Source organism: Miniopterus schreibersii (genome assembly GCF_964146895.1).
Source record: "Miniopterus schreibersii genome assembly, chromosome: 3".
NCBI classification, from domain to species: domain Eukaryota; kingdom Metazoa; phylum Chordata; class Mammalia; order Chiroptera; family Miniopteridae; genus Miniopterus; species Miniopterus schreibersii.
The window spans coordinates 83,553,141-83,571,841 of record NC_138103.1 but is presented as its reverse complement, the minus strand read 5'-3'; the positions used below and the strand labels follow the sequence as shown (position 1 = coordinate 83,571,841).

Below are 18,701 nucleotides of genomic sequence, written 5' to 3'. Positions count from 1 at the left end.
ATGGATTGTTTCTCATAGATTCCAGTTCTGTGGTGAATTTCTTCAGCTTTTCATGTTTTCTTTTTTCTCTATCATTTCCTACATTCCTATTTTCTTTTGAACATATTGGTCACTGTTATTTTAAATATCTTGTCTGCTAATTCCAGTATCTGGTTGTAATTCTATTATATGTTTGTTGATTGGTTATTGGCCATTTGCTCCTTTACTTGCATAATAAATGTTACTGATGCTGGAGACTCTATATTAAATAATTGTGGGAGTTTTCGTCTGTTAGGGAGATTGGATGACCTACTCACCTCCAATCCAGTCAGGGACTCATTTGAGTTGAGCTGGAGCCACTGTATTGATAAATGTTCACATACTTCTGTTTTCCCAGCTCTCAGAGAGCAGCCTCCTAGGGATTTCAACTGAGAATCTGATATATTTCCCAAGGCCACTGTCTCTGGAAAGTCCTGAATGTAAAGACTCTTCTCTTTCTCTTCTGCACAGCAAGACTGTTAAAGTTATATTCTGATTTTCAAAGGCTTTTAAAAAAAAACAAAACTTTTTAGTCCTTTGTGGCTTCAGAAACCAGCAAATTTTGGAAGAGAAATCCAGCAATTTTCAGCCTCAGTCTGTTTCTCTCTTCTCACTGGGATCTTGATCAGGTTTTAATTTGAAGCCTTATGAGAGCAGCAAAACCTCTAGTGACATCTGTCTCAAACAGGAAAGTCTCAACACTCAGTCTCTTTCATTGCATCTCGAGTTGGCAAAGGTTCCCAGGAAAAAAGCAGCTATACAGCATCAGTTCAACCTCCAAATCTCCTCTGTGTGGAATCTTGGGTCATCTGTTTTTTCTGTGTATCAACAGATTCTGATACTTTAGAGAAATATCTTTGCATTTTTATTCAAGAATTCTAATTAATTTCAGTAGAAATGTGGGGCTGCCACAAGTCATTCCATCTTACCCAGAAACAGAAGTTTGGTACATTTCTCAATTGGGATGTTTATTGTTTCCAAGAATTTGAAAAAACAATCTTGATTGAACCTTTATTATCATGGAAGGAATCACTTAATTGCAGCCAAAGTGTATAAATAGAAAATTGGTTACACAAAGAATAACCTAACCTTAGAACAGAAAATTGTCGTAAAAAATGGAATGGGAAAATCACAGAAATAGACTTTTAAACGAATGAAAGAATGCACATTTGTAGACTACAATTAATCCAAAATGCTTTAGTTCCAGATCATGAGATAATAAATTTCCCCCCCATAATTTTCTGAATTTTCAAATTTATTTGTGATGAGAGTTTCTTACTTTCATAAGCAAAAGTAAATATTTAACAAAATGCTTATAAAAACTTAATGTTCCATTATTTGGAAATTTCTTTAAAAGTTCTTACCCCTAACAATTCTGCAAGGGTGAAACATGTATATAAAATAAAATTTGACTGCAAGAAATATAAAATATAACTAGCCATCTACATATTCCATGTACACAGAAAAATTCTTAGACAATATGGGAACTATTTGATAATATCATTATGAACAGAAAAATAAAGTGATAAATTGTAATTAACAGCCAATTAAAGCATATACAGAGCTATATCATCCTGAAATATAATAAATAGGGAAGCCAGTTGACTCTGGTATGCATGTTATGCATTTTTAAGTTCCTAAAATTTTATTTTATTTTATTATTATTTTATTTTAATATATCTTTATTGATTTCAGAGAGAGGAAAGGAGAGGGAGAGAGAGAGAGAGAGATAGAAACATCAATGATGAGAAAGTCATTGATCGAGCCCGCAAACCGGGCATGTGCCCTGACCGGGAATCGAACCCCGATCGCCTGGATCCCAGGTTGACGCTCAACCGCTGAGCCACGCCCGGCCAGGCAAGTTCCTAAAATTTGGCAATAATACAACCAGTTTGCAAAATGACGATCAGTGTAAACTCTCTTCATTAGAGAGTTTGGTACATTTAGTCTGCAAGATATAATTATCTGCATGGGGGAGAAATTCAGTTAATGCTTACTAGGAAATAATAGCTATGAAAAGTATTCATTGGCAATGTGGCATCACCTCTCTGTTTTGATGACTGAGCAAGACACAGTGCAATCAGATAATAACTGTGCTTTGGTACCATGGCTAAACCAGCAGAATTAAAGGGGCATTTTATTGATTTATTTTTTAAAATATATCTGTATTGATTTCAGAGAGAAGAAAGGAGAGGGAGAGAGAGAGATAGAAACATCAATGATAAGAGAGTCATTGATGGAGCCTGCAACCCGGGCATGTGCCCTGACCGGGAATCGAACCCCGATCGCCTGGATCCTAGGTCGACGCTCAACCGCTGAGCCACGCCCTGCCGGGCAAAGGGGCATTTTAATGGCATCACTAATATTAGCCATAATTTATTAGTTGTTCATTACGTACAAGACATAATTCCATTTGTTTTCCATAGTGTGATTGATTCACTCAGTTCACACAACAATCTAAGATATAAGATTTTGCATATTTTATAGGAAATAAAAATAGAAGCTTAATGAGTAAGCTGACTTCAGAATGTGCACCATTTCCTGGAAAACACTGAGGAGACCAGTGACTGAAAATGAGTTATTCATTTTGGGAGATAGTAAAAATCATGAGTGATGGAGGGTGGACTCATGCGAAACTTCAAACATGATTTCATTTACTGGTCCATGACAAAAATCTCTTGTCATTCACTTTGTTATCTTCTAACACACGTGATTTCAGACTATATTCATGTATTCATTTCATTGAAAAAAATCTTTAAAATTTTTTCTAGAAAATATAAAACAAAAGAATAAAGTGATACAGCTGTAGTGAGCAGTGGAAAGAGATTATAGGATACATACAGCAGAGATTACATTTGGCTGCACATAACAGAAACCAACCACCATGGCTTCACCAAATAAAGGTTAAGTCTTCTCAATAATAAAAAGCTCAGGGAGCAGAAGTCCCAAGCTGGTACAGTGACTCCAGGAAAATTTCAGAATTTTGGGCTCGTTCTCTCTTAGGCTCAGCCACTTTTGGTCTATGGCTCTCATTTTCAGGGGCAATTCACAGTTGCAATGTGGCAGGTCCAAGTCCAGCCTGCAGTCTGCATTTCAGACTGTGGGAAGGAAGGACCACGCAGCAGCAGGGGCTCCCCTTTTACACAAACAAACTGCTCTCTGAACACTCATGAGACATTCGTGTGTCGCTGACTGATTACATGTAGCAGCAAGACAGGCTGGGAAGTGTCGTGTTATAGTTGGTCACAGGCCTCTCTATAGAAAGGAAGGTAGATATTGGGAAGGCAACCAGCAGTGATTTGGGCCTACTGCAGTGTGTTGGCTTAATCAGAAGAGAGAATTGGAAAAGTGGAAGGTAAGTGAATCTAAAACGCCAAATCAAAATTCTAAAGCAAAACAACACAATAAGATGGTGACATGGACAAATGTTTAGGATTAACGGGAAAAGCTGAATCTGAGGGTATAAGATTGAGGAAGAATTAGCACCAATTTGTAGATTTATCCTGTGTACACAAGCCAGTTTTGAGGCCTGCATATGTAATTTAATCAATTACTATTTTTTTGCAGACTACCCGATAAGTGGTGAGGTCAAGACTTGTTGATGATCCCAGCTTTTGTTCCTGGAGCTACAGTAAATATTATCATAATAGATTATATTAATTTTCTTAAGTGAATCATTTTGGTATTTTATTCTCAAGGCTATTGAAACCCAGTGCCTCATTTTTGTAGCAGATGCCGTATAATGCTCGCTTTGCTATCCTGAAAAGAAATTCACAGATAGTAACTGATTTTTAAGGACCTACACAATACCCCTACAAAAATATAAAGAAGAAATAAAAGGAGAGACACCTAAAATATTATGTTTTTCTTTGTGTAAATATGTGGTCACCACTAGGCTAGCAGAGCTGACCAAGTACTCACACACTTGCGCATGTACATAGTATCACCCAAAGGCGATGGCTACAAAAACAGGCTGATACAGGAGCGTTCTTTGGGTCGGTTGTATAATACTGGTGATGTTGCTCTTAACATTATGAACAAACCTGGGTCAATTTCTGAACAAACTGATGTTACATCTTTCTGAAATTCATATCTTAGCGGCATTCCTGCAAAATTCAGTGTATATTAAAACTGTGCAAAAATGTTTCTTGCTTATATGTAAAATGCAGTAATGTAACCTTAGATATTAGTGAACAGGTTCTTAATAACCATGGATGATGGCTGAGAGCCTTCCAAAGCCCTGAAGCATACAGGCAACTTTTCCTCCCGTGGGACTGTCCTACATGCTGCAGAATGTTTAGAATATGTGGTTTGTGACCATGGAATCCTAGTGACAATAAGAAAATATCCTCGCACACATTTCTAAAATGCTTCCTGAGGAGGCAGTGTCCCTTACATTAAGAACCATTGACCTAGATGTTTGGTGCAAAAACCAAAATTTTGTTGGTGAAATTTTTATAGTATATCAACTGTACATTAAAATTGAACGACAAAGTCTAGATGAACCTTCATAAAAAGTCTCTGCTCCACTCCTTGGATCTCATTTTTATGCAGTTTCTCTTTCCTATTCTTGTCTGTAGACATCAAGCCAGTCAATTTGGGGAGTCAACACCTTCATCCACTAGAAGCCCATTAACTCTGTAAGCTTTGCTGATAAATCATAGCATAGAGTTTATTTTTCCTTCTGCCAATGCCTGTTATTGAGATTCTGTGCCAACCTCACACTCCATTATTTGATGTCTTCTTTATATGTATATGCGATTCATCAATGTCTGTCAACCTGGACTTCTGACCCCACTGTCCAATTCTGATCAATAATGTCCCTTCCTCTCCTTGCTTTGCTTCAGCACATTAGGTCCTATTTCCTCACCATGCTGCCTCTGCCCTGGCATAAAAAGCAAAAGTCCTTGAAGAATAAAAATCATGGAAGAAAAGGGATTGAATAAAAGAATCGTTAACACCATACAGCACATAGACAATTAGAAAGAAATGAGGTATCAGGGTGGTTACCCCCTCGGTGAGCTCTCTTTTCTTCCATCACCCAAGAATCCCAACTTACAATTAAACCCCACAAGGGCAGGGATTTTGCCTTGTCTACTGTTTGCTATTGACTCTCCAAATTTAACCCAGGGTCTGAAGCCCAATAAACATTTGCTGGTGAATGAATAAATGAATGAATGATACCATCATTTGAGCAGTAGCTGTACTAAAAATTTTTGTGTGAAAGCATGAAGTTTTTAATCAAATAGTGAAATGACCCACACATTGATCTTAATATGCTTAATTCAAATTAGTGAAGTACCTGGAAAGTCTTTAAAAACAGAGTGAAACCCTCTAGTATGAAATAAAAACCTTTTATGGCCAATAACAGTGTTTATTAGCCCCCCAATATATATGCATATACATACATAATTATTATGACACTATTGGGTTAATATTCTAGAAACTTTGATTTAAAATTTAAGTTGTATATTCTAAGGGAGTGTCATTACTCCCCTTACTTAGATGTGGGCCAGCAACAATGATCACTAACATAGTTTAATATCCCAACCTGAGAAATTTCCATTTGTTTATCAGTGGGTCATTCACATCAAGCATTTCAGAAATATTGCCTTCTTTTTGAACTTCACCAATATGATGCAGCACTATATTTAAGTTGCTTTGAATTGAACAAGGGTGCACTCTCCTAAAATTGGTATTTTTTAAACTATAAAACATAATACATAAATTTATAAAAATATTTTGATTATTGGGTTTTATTCCTAAAATTAAGTAAAACTTCCACATAAAAATATATTTGCTTCAAATTTTGGAAAGTTATTTGAAAAATCGAGACATACAGGACTTTGTAGTTGTGATTTCTGTATCACATAACTATTGGTACATACACAGAAGAAACAAAAAAGATTTCTCAATTAGCATTGAGATCTATAATTTGAAAATAATAGGCTAATAATTTCCTGGTCTCAGTGAATTGGGGAATTCAGAACATTCCTTTTTACAGGAACTATCAGAAGCAGGAGGCAAAAGATGGCAGCAGTGAGTCATTCCAAGGTCTAACAATACACATGATCTTTTTACTTTAATTTTTCGATATTATCTTATTGTGCATTTAATAATATCTTAAGTTACAGATTATTTTAGAAGAACAGAAACCACAAATGTCCCAGTGAAATCAGGCACAGGGCAAAATAAATCAAAGTAGTCCTGGGCATTACTGATTTCCTTAAATACCCACCTCACCCTCCCTCTAAAAAAGTCTACAGGGACTGGCTATGGGTCATTTTTAAGGACTGCAATCAGAAAACTGGGTGTGTCGTGGCTCATCTCAAAAATAACTCTAAAAGAACTTTAGAAAACAAGTTTATTTACTTAGCATAAAAGACATATGCTTTCCGTGTGTAGAATCTATGCACCTACTTCTAATTTAATCCTAAGTGTAACTGACTCCCGTGCAAATGACTTCATGAGTTAAAACATGCAAAGAGGAGGTTTTTTGTTTTTTATTCTGATTGAAGCTAAGGTGGGAACAGAGAGCATCCTTTAAAATGTAATGTGGCCTAATGGGTACAGTGCTGCTAATCCATCTCGTACCAAGTACTCCACAGTAATCGAACTGCCTTTCTGACAACTAAAATAACAAATATAGTGCAACCCCTGCTGGAAAATGGCCCTGCAGTGTCTTTGCTCACAGGAATCGGGGCTGTTTCAACGTGGAGCTGGATTTCAAACTTGGAGGCAGGCTGGAGAACTACTTTGGGAGGTGAGACCAAGCCCTGCTGTCAAAAGCCCTGGTGTAATCTGCTGCTCCTTGCTTTTACCTATTTAACCTGTCTGAAAGTTTCCTCCTTTGCTCCTACTTCAAATTATATTTTAACTTACTTCAAAGTATAATGAAGAATAGCCCTGAATAAATATTCAAGTCATGTGACTGTTGAAGAATGTTTTCTGACAGGGGAAGCACTTTGCTGCTGAGACTCAGCCCCCAAGTCCCTCTGATACCCATTTCCTGTATTCTGTCTGCTTTCCTGGGTCTAGAACCCAGCTCTGGGGGTGTAGGGTAGGGGACAGGGGGGGTGGCGTTGTGGAGACATCACAACCCGGACAGTCTCGGCCCTCCAGGATGAGGGACAGTGAGCCGTGAACTCATCAGGAGGCCCCTGCCTCGGGCCCTGGGCCGGCTGCGCTCTGCAGGGTGAAGGCGCAGGTGAAGGCCCTGAGGCCTTCCTTGGCACACGGCATGGGGCTTGTTTCCTAACGAGACTTCGCCCTTCACTGCGGTGACCCCACTCTCTGTATTTCACAGCAAGAGAGGCATGGAGACGTCCCGATGGAGTCGGTGAGCTGCCGAACCATGAGATGATGGAGAAAACCCGTCTGAAGATGAAAACGGCACAGGGCGCATAGAGAGGCTATGGGAAAAGAGCAAGGGGAGGGCTCCATTTTCGCCCAGAGAAGGGAAGGGGGTGGCAGAGGAGGTGCGGGAGCAGAAAGAGGGGCGGGCGCGGAGGAGGGGGAGCCCATGGCTGCACCCTGTTCCAGTTCCAGACTAGACGGGGGGCTTTGTTGCCGAAAGTTTACATCCATTCCAGACTGAAAACCAGGGGGACTTGGTTTAGGGAGAAAGTCTTCCCACCTGCGAGCAGCATGTGCCACCTAAGCCCTGGAGGTGACCTCCGCGGAAGACTGCGGATGGGTGCCCTGCCTTCTCTGATCTAGAACCACAGGACGGGGGGCACCGTCTGGGCCAGCGGCAGGCACAGTCACGAGCTATTCGAGGGCCCCCTCCGCCCCGGCCCCTTTGTTTGCAGGGTGACAGCTGCTCCCCACAATCAGCCGCGAGCCACGCGGATGAGGGCGCGGCGGTCAGCGCGGGTCCCGGGCCTCCCGCGCCGCCCGCGCCCGCCGGCTCTCCAGCATCCCCGCGCGTCAGGCCGCGCGCGCTCCCAGGGAGGCTCGGGCCGCTCCCAGCCGCGTCCTCCGCCCCTCTCCGTGCCGCCGCCGCTGCTGCCGCGAAAACCAGGAGAAGTGGAGCGCGCGCGGCGAGGCGCTGCGCTCTGGCGGCGGCACTGGGCATGCTCGGCGCCCGGGGCAGGCTCGCGCGGCGGGGCGGACGCGTCCTCACTCGCCGGGCGCCCGAGCCGGCCGCCGAGGCTTAGGTGGAGGCTGAGGCTGCGGCGCGCCGCGGGAGGAGCCTCGCCCTCGGCGGCGGCCGCACAGGTGGCGCGGGCCGCGCGCGGGGCGCAGCTCGGGAGCGCTCGGCGCCGGGCGCCGCGTTGGCTCCAGGCTCGCGCCCGCGGCGGCAGCCGGCCGAGCGGAGCGCCGGGCGCGGCGGCGGCGGCTCTGTCAGCCCGGCCGGCGGCGGCGGCGGCGCACGGAGCCCGGACGCGCCCGCGGGAGCCTCGCGTCCGCGGAGCCCGCGCAGCCCGCCGAGCCGGGCAGGGGGCGCTGCGCTCGCCGCGCTCGGAGGGGCGGCCGGGCCGGGCGCCGCGCACTCGCGTCGGGAGCCGCCTCTCCCTCGCGGCGCTCGCCCCGCGCCCCGCCGGCATCCCTCGTCCCGCGGCCGCGCTCAGACAACAAAAGCGGAGGATGCTGCAGTTGGGCAAGGTCAGGACCTTGCCCTGAAGCCGGGCCGCGGCGCGCACGCCTTCCCGCCGGCTGAGGAGCTGCCTCTGGTGCGGGTGCATGTTCGCCAGGAAGCAGTCGGGCGCCGCGCCGTTCGGTGAGTGGCCCGCGCGGGGCGGCCGGGGCCGGGCGCGTCCCCCGCGCCGCCCGCTCGCCCTCCGCCTCCTCGCCGCCGGGGGGGGCTGGTCCTCGGCTCCCGGCCGGCTGGCGGCGGCGGCGCGGTCCCGCCAGCCCCGGGAGGACCGCGATCGCCCCGGGCCCCCTCTGGGAAGACGCTGCGCCTCGAGTGGGGCCGGGGCCAGTGCGTTCCCGGAGCGGCGAGCCAGCGGCTTCTCCGCGCGCTCCCCTCCCTGCCGCCCACCTGCCCCGAGGAGGCGTCGATCGGGCACCGCCAGCGATACCCCTCCCTGCCTCCCCAGAACATACCCGCTGCATGTATGACGTCCCTGAGACAGAGGCGGCGGCGGGTGGGGGTGGGGAGGGCTTCCCTCCAGGCTTTTGCCCTTACGTTCAATGTCATTACGATGTTTGGCTAGAACAACATGGAAATACTTAGTCACAAGCATCCATGGCCGCGTCCTCCGTCCCCCGCCGCCCGCCGGACCCGCCGCCCGGGGGTCTGTATCTAGCGGTTCCCGAGCGAGCCCTTTCCGCTCGGTTCACGGGTTTCGGGGGTTCTGCGCGCTGACAATAGATCGCGAGGCTCGGGGGAGCGCCGCCCGACACGCGGCTGGGGGAGCGGCGGCCGCGTGCGGGGGACGATGCGACGCGCGGGTGACCCGCGATGAGCGGCCGGGAGGGCTGCGGCTCCCGCGCGCCCACCTGCCTCCGCTCGGGTGTGTAATGTTTCCATCGATCGCTGCTCGGCGGCTCGCAGCCACTACGCTCAGAATTAAGTCATTGGATGTGGTGCAGCCTCCCTGGTCTGTGTGGTAGGAAAGCAGTCTCAGGGATTGTGGGGTGTGTGTGTGTGTGTGTGGTTCCCACAAAAGACAGTTACTTCCAAAATGCCTGAAGTTGTGTTTGGCTGTACATGTGGGGGCGATGAAGGGTGTGGAAAGCGAGGAGCAGGTTGTGGCTCCGAGGGGTTTAACCCCCTTGTGTGCTTGGGTTGAACTGATCCGGTTTGCTTTGGCTTTGAGAGCTGTTGTTAACATGCACGCCTGATGTTAGCAAGTGACTGTGTCGGTGTAAGAAAAGGGATACGTTGTACACACAGTCCTGGGCCTGGCACGCATAGGTTTTCACTTTTAGGAACTATGTGACGAATTCGAAAGGCTGGGAATTTTCTGCAACGACTTCCATGGAAATAGGGAGGTGCTGAAACTGCCTAAGTTCCCTCCTTGTGCATCCCTGCACGAGTAGCTTGGGCTCGCGCTGGGAGTCCACTTCTCTCTGCTGTTACTAATTCACCACAGGATTAAAAGGCTTTGGAGCTGTACCACTTCTAAAATCCCAGGAAGTGTCTGATATGACCAGTATCGAATTGCAGGGATGAAACTGCAGGATTCTGGGGACTTGCTCTCGGAGAGGGGTGGGCATCCTCAAATACGGACTCGCTGCTTTTCAGCTGCTATAAAATCCCTTTGCCACATGCAGAATCCATTTTCACCGTTTTGGGGAGAATGCTAAGTGGCATCCTTAGTGGTCTGTGGGTTACAGGATCCCAGGGCTTGAATGAAGATGACTGCATTTGGAGTCTGATGGTGAGATTTGGGAGGCCTGTAATTACACTGCTAACGAGTCTCAGCACTGCAGGAAGATTAGGAAGGTCTACAGAGCTTGAGTTAAGTGGGCAGTGTGATTAGGTTTTGCCAGTGCTGCTTGGTTTCACCTTCCTCACATCCAGAGAACTTTAAAGAGCACTTTGAACGCGCTGTTTCACTCAATGCATTGTTTTAATATAAAATTTCTTTCAAAAACAAGCAATATGTGAAGTAGATGTTCGCTTGTTCTCTTTTCTCCTTCTGAGTCTACTGTTACAGTTTTAAACACGATTCTTAAGACTAGCAGATATGGTTCTGTGCCTATAGGTGCAGACAGAGAGCAGCCGAGAGGCATGGGGAAAATGACACAGATTGTGTATGTGAGTTCAGTGTTATGTTGTGGATTGAAAATGGTAGTACCCAATTGAATGGCAATTGTGGTAAATACGTGAGGTTGTTGCTCTAATAAAAGTATCACAGTCTTGTGGAAAGGACTTATTTAATTTGTTGTATGTTTGTATAGTTGTATAACGTAATCATTATAGTTTCACTAATGTTTTCTTTGTAATAAAAGTCATGCACTGTCAAATTACAGTCTTTCCATCAACTTCCCTTCTTTCACAGTAGAATACAGGCCAGTTCCTTCTCCCAGTGAAATGATTCATCAGAGAGAAAAGTGACATTCAAATGATATTAGTTGGAAAATGCAATTTATATTTTTATTAAATAATTTCTAAGGATAATATCACTTTTGTAATGACCTTTAAAATTAAAAATGAAGCAATACTATCCTGAAATATAACATTACTTTTGACATATAATTGAACATGCAATGCTCTTCCCGAAAATGTTAAAGAACTTGCTAGTTACTGTTGTGCTTTATCAAAGTTCAATTTTGTGTCGCATGCATCGGTGTGGAATTGGTGGAGAGTGCTCCAGAGTCATTTCATCAGGTTGTCCTTATGTAAGAAACATTAAAGTTCCATTTAAGATAATTTATTGTAATTTTTCCATAAAGTCAGGTAGGCTTTGTATGAACCAATATATCTGGATGTAACAGGCCAGTTGAACTAAAATAGGAACTGTTGGGAAGTAAGTGTTCTTTTATTTTCTTTTACTGATGACTAACCATAAGATAAGGAACACCCACTTATGCTTGTTGCTTTGTGAAAGTTATTTTCACTTCACAAGTGGGGAACTGGTGATGCTAGTATCACTCTTTCTAAAAGTTTCAACTTCTAAGTACAGATTGGTTGGGGGGCCTTTCACTTGAACACTGTTTCAGAGGATAAATAGACACCAGGAGAAAATGGGCAGATACCTTTAAATCCAGTACTTCTGTGGAAGATGCGGTACCATGGGCCTTTGCTGACTGGTTTACAAGTTAGAAGTACGCGTTCTAGCCCAGTTCTTCCACTGGTTCCCATGATGGTTTCCTTCATTCATACTGCGAAAGTGTCCTCAGGGCCACCGTTCTTTGATGGCTTTGTGATAAGCATTACGTAGGTATGGGTGGAAAGTTAATTTGAGTGGGAATAGTTCGTGATACTTGTTGCTGGCTTCAAGTTTATCTGATTATGTGCCAAAGCAACAGCTTTTTATATTAATGTAAAATATTAAACGTGTCATAGATAAATAGTTTCTATCACATTGTCTGCCAATCTAGCTTACTGATTAAATAAACTGCCTGGCTGGGTTTAATGAATCCAATTATAGTCACAAACAGTACTTTCAACACAGGAAACTCAAAGAAGTATTTTATCATACTGTGCTTTTAGTCCATTAAAAATGTTAAGACTGATAACAAAAATGTGCAGTCTTGACACCTCCAGTTGTTTATCTTTTGATCACATAGCAGTTAAGTGTAATTTCAAGCTCCGTATCATGGTTAATTGATTTGTAGGAAATGTCTTAGCTATATTAGAATATCGAAGTTATACTCTGTATCAATTAGTTTTTGACAAATTGGAAAAAATGACTAAATAAGTGAAACAGTGCTTCCTAGAAGATCACCATCTTAGACAAATATGCACCTGTATCCCTTGATGAGCTTTTTGAAAAGCTGTCTGTAAAAGGAATTACATATAAAGATAGTCCTTATTCAGTTAATCATCATTTCAAGTCACAAATATATTTCTAGAGAAAGAGCTCAGCTCTGCCCTACTGTGCATATATATATAATATTGTAAAATATATATAAATATTGGAATACATATAAGTGCTTTGGATTCTTCTTCACGTAGGTGCCAAGATGTGGAGAGAGTACTGGCTTTGGATAGATCCTAGCTCTGTCTTTTCTTAACTCAGCTCTGGGCCATTTATGTGATGCTCAGATTTTTGCATAGTATTTTAGCTATAAAATGGACACAAAATGACAGAAAATCTCAAAAGATAGGTTTTGGGATAAAGCAAGTGAGTATATAAGTGGCTTGTAAATTGTAAACATTTGTAGAAACACGAGATATGTACCTACATTTTAAGATGGATACTATGCTTCATTTATGTATTATTAAAATATATAGGCCACCGCTCTCTAACAAAGGCTACTAACTGGATATATTCTCATCCTGTTCATATTGTAATGTTACTTTATTATGTAGATTTGCATGTAAAATGTATTGGATTTTCTACTCTGCAATATAACAGTCCTTTATGTATATAACAGTTAAGGTAAAAGAGAAGTAAATTTTATCTCCCAGCACCCTTATTAACAGGATGGTGGTGGGTGGGACGAGATTAACAAAGAATTTATATGCACATATGAATAGCTCCTGGACAGACAATAGCTCGGGAAAGGCCTGGGGACGGGGTGGGGGTGGAGAGGAGGGAGACCTCTGTAATACTGTCAATAATAAAGATAAATTTAAAAAAGATTCTAATCTAATAGAAATGGCAGAACTTTGATACTCTTTTTTTTTAAAATCCTCACTCAAGGATATGTTTCCATTGATCTTAGAGAGAGAGACAAAGAGGGGGGGCATCGATGTGAGAGAGAAATATCGATTAGTTGCTCCTGGCACAACACCCTAACCTGGATTGAACCTGCAGCCTAGGTATGTGCCCTGAGTGGAAATCAGACCCACCACCTTTGGGTATAAGGGATGACACTCCAACCAACTGAGTCACCTGGCCAGGGCAGAACTTTGATACTGATTAAGATTATATCTTCTACAAAAATCTATATTGTACAAAGGATATTATAGACAATTTAATAAGCATCACTCTTAGTGAGGTCAAATGTTAAATATCTGCTCTATCACCGCAGGGCGTGTGTTCCATCGTACTATCATTGTAACAAAGAAAAGGAACCTTAAGTAGCTAATTTTATTACATAAATAGAAGGCCCCCAGCATCCTGCTCCACTCTACCCCACCCCCAATTAAAATCAATTTCTTGGGGGGAAAAAGTGTGTGCATTGGTACTTTTTTGAAAATAAGTGGTCATTTTCAAATGTCATTTCACTCTTAGTAGCTTCAGTGAAATACTCAACTCCTCTGGATTTGATTATGTCCAGCTCCTGCAAGGTAGAGCTCTGATCTTCAGCAACATGATTTTATGATAATAACACTTGGATGGATCTTAGAATTTGTTATAGAATGTGACCTGTGTAACAGGAGACTAATTTATCTTCAGTCAGAAAAACATTTTGACAATAAATGTGGTTACTTATATTCAAATTTATGTGTTGCTGTGGGAACCACCAATTATATGTTACCAGAGTAAAATACATGTTATAATAAAAGAAAGACCTTTCTGGTTTTTTGGATAACATAGGCAGGTGAGCCAATTGTGTTTTGTTAAATAATATAAGTGTCAAAATTACTACAAGTTTTGAATGATACGGAACAGACTAGTAAATGGGTTGTTTGGTTTATTGCATTAGATTAGGGAAATAGTTAATTCTGTCATTAAAACTAGTAAGTCCATTTGTCTTGCATAGGTTAGGGTTGGAGTTTTCTCATTAATGACAGTTTTTCTTTAATGTGGTTATCACAACTGTCCTTAGACATTTGATCAAATAGATATGCATTAAGAAAAGTGCGTTTGGCATACAGGTTTTATATAATTTATTCTTTTGGTTTAGGAGCCTCTTCATAATCTTCTCATACTTGTTGTAATCTTTTCTCACTTAAATATGCAACAACATAAACCGTAGAAAGGTATATAGTTACCTTAAATCATAAAATGTGCAGAAATGTGGATGGTTTGGTATGTTTAAGGATCTCAATAAATATCACCCCCACTAACCCTCCCAGGTTTTGAAAAAGTTGGCATATTGGAAGAAAAAAATATAAAGGAGTGGCCACCAGAGGTGAAATGTTAGTTTTGATTAGATGCAGGTTGGTGTGAGGCCAGATGACACCCTAGGACCTTGGCCTTCCCTTCCCACAGGGACAGAGCTGCTCTGGGCCCTCGAGCCCAAGCCTTGCTCCCTCGAGGCAGGGGAACCCCCGAGGGAGCAGGAAGAGCAGCCACCCTGCTTCCCTCATTCTGCAGAGGCCGGGAAAGTGCAGGGCTGGAGAGAGGCCAGAAGTGCTGTCAGTTAAGTTCCCTTCACCTGGAAGGAAGCATCACAAGTAGGGACGTGTTCCTCCTGACATGGTGAATACGGAATTCTAGCTCTGGAATTCCAGATGTAAGAGCTTTCACAGTATTTTGCTTAGTACTTGAGCTCTTTAAATATTTCATGGTATTTTGACTCTATATCAGGAATTATCAGGGGAGTGTCTAATGCCCAGGCTGATTTATAGAGAGTATGGTCCATGAAATCCAGCTGATTTATGTATTGCCAGCTTTAAAATAACTCACTCCCAGTATTTCTTCCTCACTCCCCATGCTAGATTTTGACTGCCAGTCATTGGATGGCTTTGGAAGTGGTGAGAATTGGGCGTAAAAAGAGCAAAGTCTAAATCTTACTTCCCAAACCACAGTACACGGTGACCTGTGCTGGCGTTTAGGCACAGCGTTTTCTCTCTCAATGTCGACAATCAGGGTTTGGCTGTCGTTTCATGTTTTAACTTTTAATAGGAGCAATCATGGACACTGTCAATAAAGAAGAAAAAACTGAATTTCCAAATAGACAGGATGTTTTATTTGACGCCGAGCATGACTACTCAACCTAAAAAAACCTCACTTCTTAAAATAAATTTTATTCTTCCCTCTCAAATATTTTATTTGGGCTTTCAAACATTAGAGTAACATAGCAGTTATTACCTTCAGTATCACAGAATAATTTAATTTCCAGGAAGAGCAACTTCTTTGGCAGCAAACCAAGTCTCCCAAACATAAAGGAGCCAAAATCCAGTCTCTCCTTTCTAACACAGTCCTCACGGGTGCTGAGCATGGTTTCTGGAGAGTCCCTGCATGAGGAGGTGGAGGAATTCTCCAGAAAGTCACACAGGTGTAACGGGCCATCTCAGAGACAGTAGAAACCATGTCACATTCGCCCAGGACTTCAGGTGGTGCAGGAAGCTGGGGGCACATCCCGTGTGTCTGAGATTGTCTGGCTGGAGTTCGGCCGGAAAGGCTAATGTGAAAGCCATAGTAGGTGCCTAGACATATCATGGCACCTCTATCCAAAGAAGTGTTGTGCAGCTATGAATTATCTTCTCAAAGAATAATTGTATGGGACGTATTCGTGGTACTGAAGGTTAAGAAGAAAGTCAAGGCAGGAAACTGTACCGCGTATGAAACCCAGAGCACATAGCCGCACCCGCACGGACACAGAGCAGCGCTTTCACCGCAGGCTTTCAAGCGGCTTGTTCCTTTCATATTACATTTTCATCAAATATATCATAGTTGGATATCTCATACACAGAAAAAAGCATGCCTTTGAATTTCTGAAAATAATACTATATATTTGCTTTGGGATGAATTTCATTAATGATCTGGATGCCTGCCATGGAGTGCATCTTCCGCATACTCAAATCAGTGCCATCCCTAGGTTTTCTGTCTTAATTTGAGATGGGCTGAGTATGTTTAGCAAGCTGGTGTCTTCTTGAGAACTCAACGGCACATGAGTGAAATATTCTTTTTCCAAAAAAAATTTGTTTTTTCTGTTTTCAGAAGTAATGCATACTCATTAAAAATTTGAAAATATAGAAATGATAAAAATGAATTGAAGTTCATGCATGAACTCAAGCCCCAGAAATGACTCTATTTTTATCATCAGAAATGCTGACTCTACATTTAGCATTTAAAAGATTTATCATATTCTGTTTTGTTACTTTTTTAACGTGTAAGAGGGCTTTTCATTGGTATTCATTTTTAGTGTCTGTTTTTCGTACCTTTGTAACATCTTTTACTTAAATAGCTTGCTGTTCTGGGATATTGATGACATTTTCATTTTTTTGTCAGTATATACAATGCTGTGATTAAAGCTAAGTAGTTTTCATCAGGTTATTTCTCTAGGTTAATTCCAAGAACTCAGTATTTTCAAGGCTGTTGATATATGTTGTCAAATTGTCCTTCAGAAAGGTTATATAATTTATATTTCTTTCAGCAAGGTAGGCGTATGCCAATTTTCCCACAATTTCGACAGCACTGGGTATTATAATTAAAAAAACAAACTCAAGCAACAAATTCAAATTAGATAGGGGGGAAAGCGTGTTTTCCTGTGACTTAATTTGCACTGAGGTTAAATATTACTTAAGTTCACGAGGCATTCCCAATTCTTTCGTGAATTGTCTCCATATTTCTCAACTGGTTTATTTGCCTTGATATTGATTTGTATTATTTGTCTATAGTAATTACATTAGCATTTGCCATGTTTTATCAACTTATTCCTCATTTTATTAATTTATATTTTAAAGCATAATTTTAAAGCCTGCCTGTAGTATATCATTTTCCTAGGGAGGGTCTTCTTGGATGGAGCATTCTGTAGTTCCCTGATTTTGTGGGTCATACACAAAGGAGAGAGAGAGAAACATTGATGAGAGAGCGAACATCTTACATCTTTCAGCTGCTTCCCCCACGACAGTGGAGCCAATGGTAGAGGGAATATTTGTATGATACAAATATGAATACAAATATTCATATTTGTATCACAGATTCATATTTGTATCACAGCTTGATTGAGTTCCTGTCTCAACTTTTCCATATTTTTTAAGCAAGTGGTTAAATTACTACTGTCATTGTTGGTAGAGGGAAAGTAATAATTCCTGTGTCTTCAGGTTGTTATGAGGACAGATTAAGAGTCAGTGTGGTGATGGTGGTGGGGGATGGGGTGGAGGTGGAGATGGGTATATGAGGGATAAATGGTGATGGAAGAAAATAAGACAAAATAAAGAAAAAAAGAGAGACTCTGCCCTAAAATACATAGCAGAGAACCCAGTGTATTAGTGGACTGAAAACACCTTAGCTGCTTGTACTGTTAAATAATCAAGATGACATACCTTTTTCTCTAATTCTGACCTTTGCTTTCCCCACATGAAGCATAATTGTGCACCTGCACAGGCTTAGGGACCTCTGTGTGAGACGAAGGTGTTTGCAACAGTCTGGGGCTCACAGGTGGAAACTTTTTGTGCATTGTACTCACTTCGCTGTGTGGCCTCTGGTCATGTCCAGCCTTCTCTGTGTGTTTTAAATTCATTGAGAACAGTAAGTTAGGATGCTGTTCTTAAGCAAATGTATGCTTTTCTATATCATACACATAGGTAGATATAAACATGCATCATATATCCAATGGACATCTTCACACAGGACCAAGCTTCTCCCCACCCCCACCCCATATTGGAATCTGTCTTCTTTTTCCTGTGGCCCTAAAATCCTAGGTCAATAATTAGCACGTAGTAAATATACTCAGCTCATCATTGTGAGCTCTGTGTGCAATTTTGCTCTCAGTGTCAAAAATGGTTCACCAACTAAGATTTGCTTGTTTACTTTGGGCTTGTTTTGGGTTCTTGCCTCTGCCTCTCTCTGGAGGGAGCATGAGATTAGGATTCTGAGTTCTGGGATCTAAATTGTGCTTGGTACCAGCTTTTTCTTGGGGCCTTGCATCTGCGCCTATGTTGTCTTTTGTTCATTGAGATCAAAATTCACAATTTTTGTGTGTGAATGGGATGTGATAATTCACATGAAAATACTTTGGAGGCATAATCATGATGAGCATTTAAATATAAAATATATTCCTTGGGACTTACGATTTGCTCCAAAAATAGGGTGTTTTTAAAAGATTTTTTAATTGATTCTTAGAGAGGAAGGGAAAAGGAGAGAGAGAGAAACACTGATGTGAGAGCGAACATCTTACATCTTTCAGCTGCCTCCCACACGACCCCTACTGGGGATCGAGCCCACAACCCAGGCATGTGCCCTGACCGAGAATGGAACCAGTGGCCTCTTGGTTCATGAGTT

The 18,701-nt window shown here is 42.6% G+C and overlaps 1 protein-coding gene across 3 annotated transcripts in view; it reads left to right on the top strand.

The window, feature by feature from the left end:
- Positions 1–8,575: 8,575 nt before the first annotated feature.
- Positions 8,576–18,701, top strand: part of CTNND2 (catenin delta 2) — a 688,120-nt gene continuing 677,994 nt past the window's right edge. For all 3 annotated transcript variants that reach the window (XM_081131846.1, XM_081131845.1, XM_081131844.1), the window contains exon 1: positions 8,576–8,740. Coding sequence is in view for 2 of the 3 variants with exons in the window: in XM_081131845.1 (XP_080987971.1) it covers positions 8,704–8,740 (37 nt within the window). In the remaining variant the exon portion in view is untranslated. The remainder of the gene's footprint in view (positions 8,741–18,701) is intronic.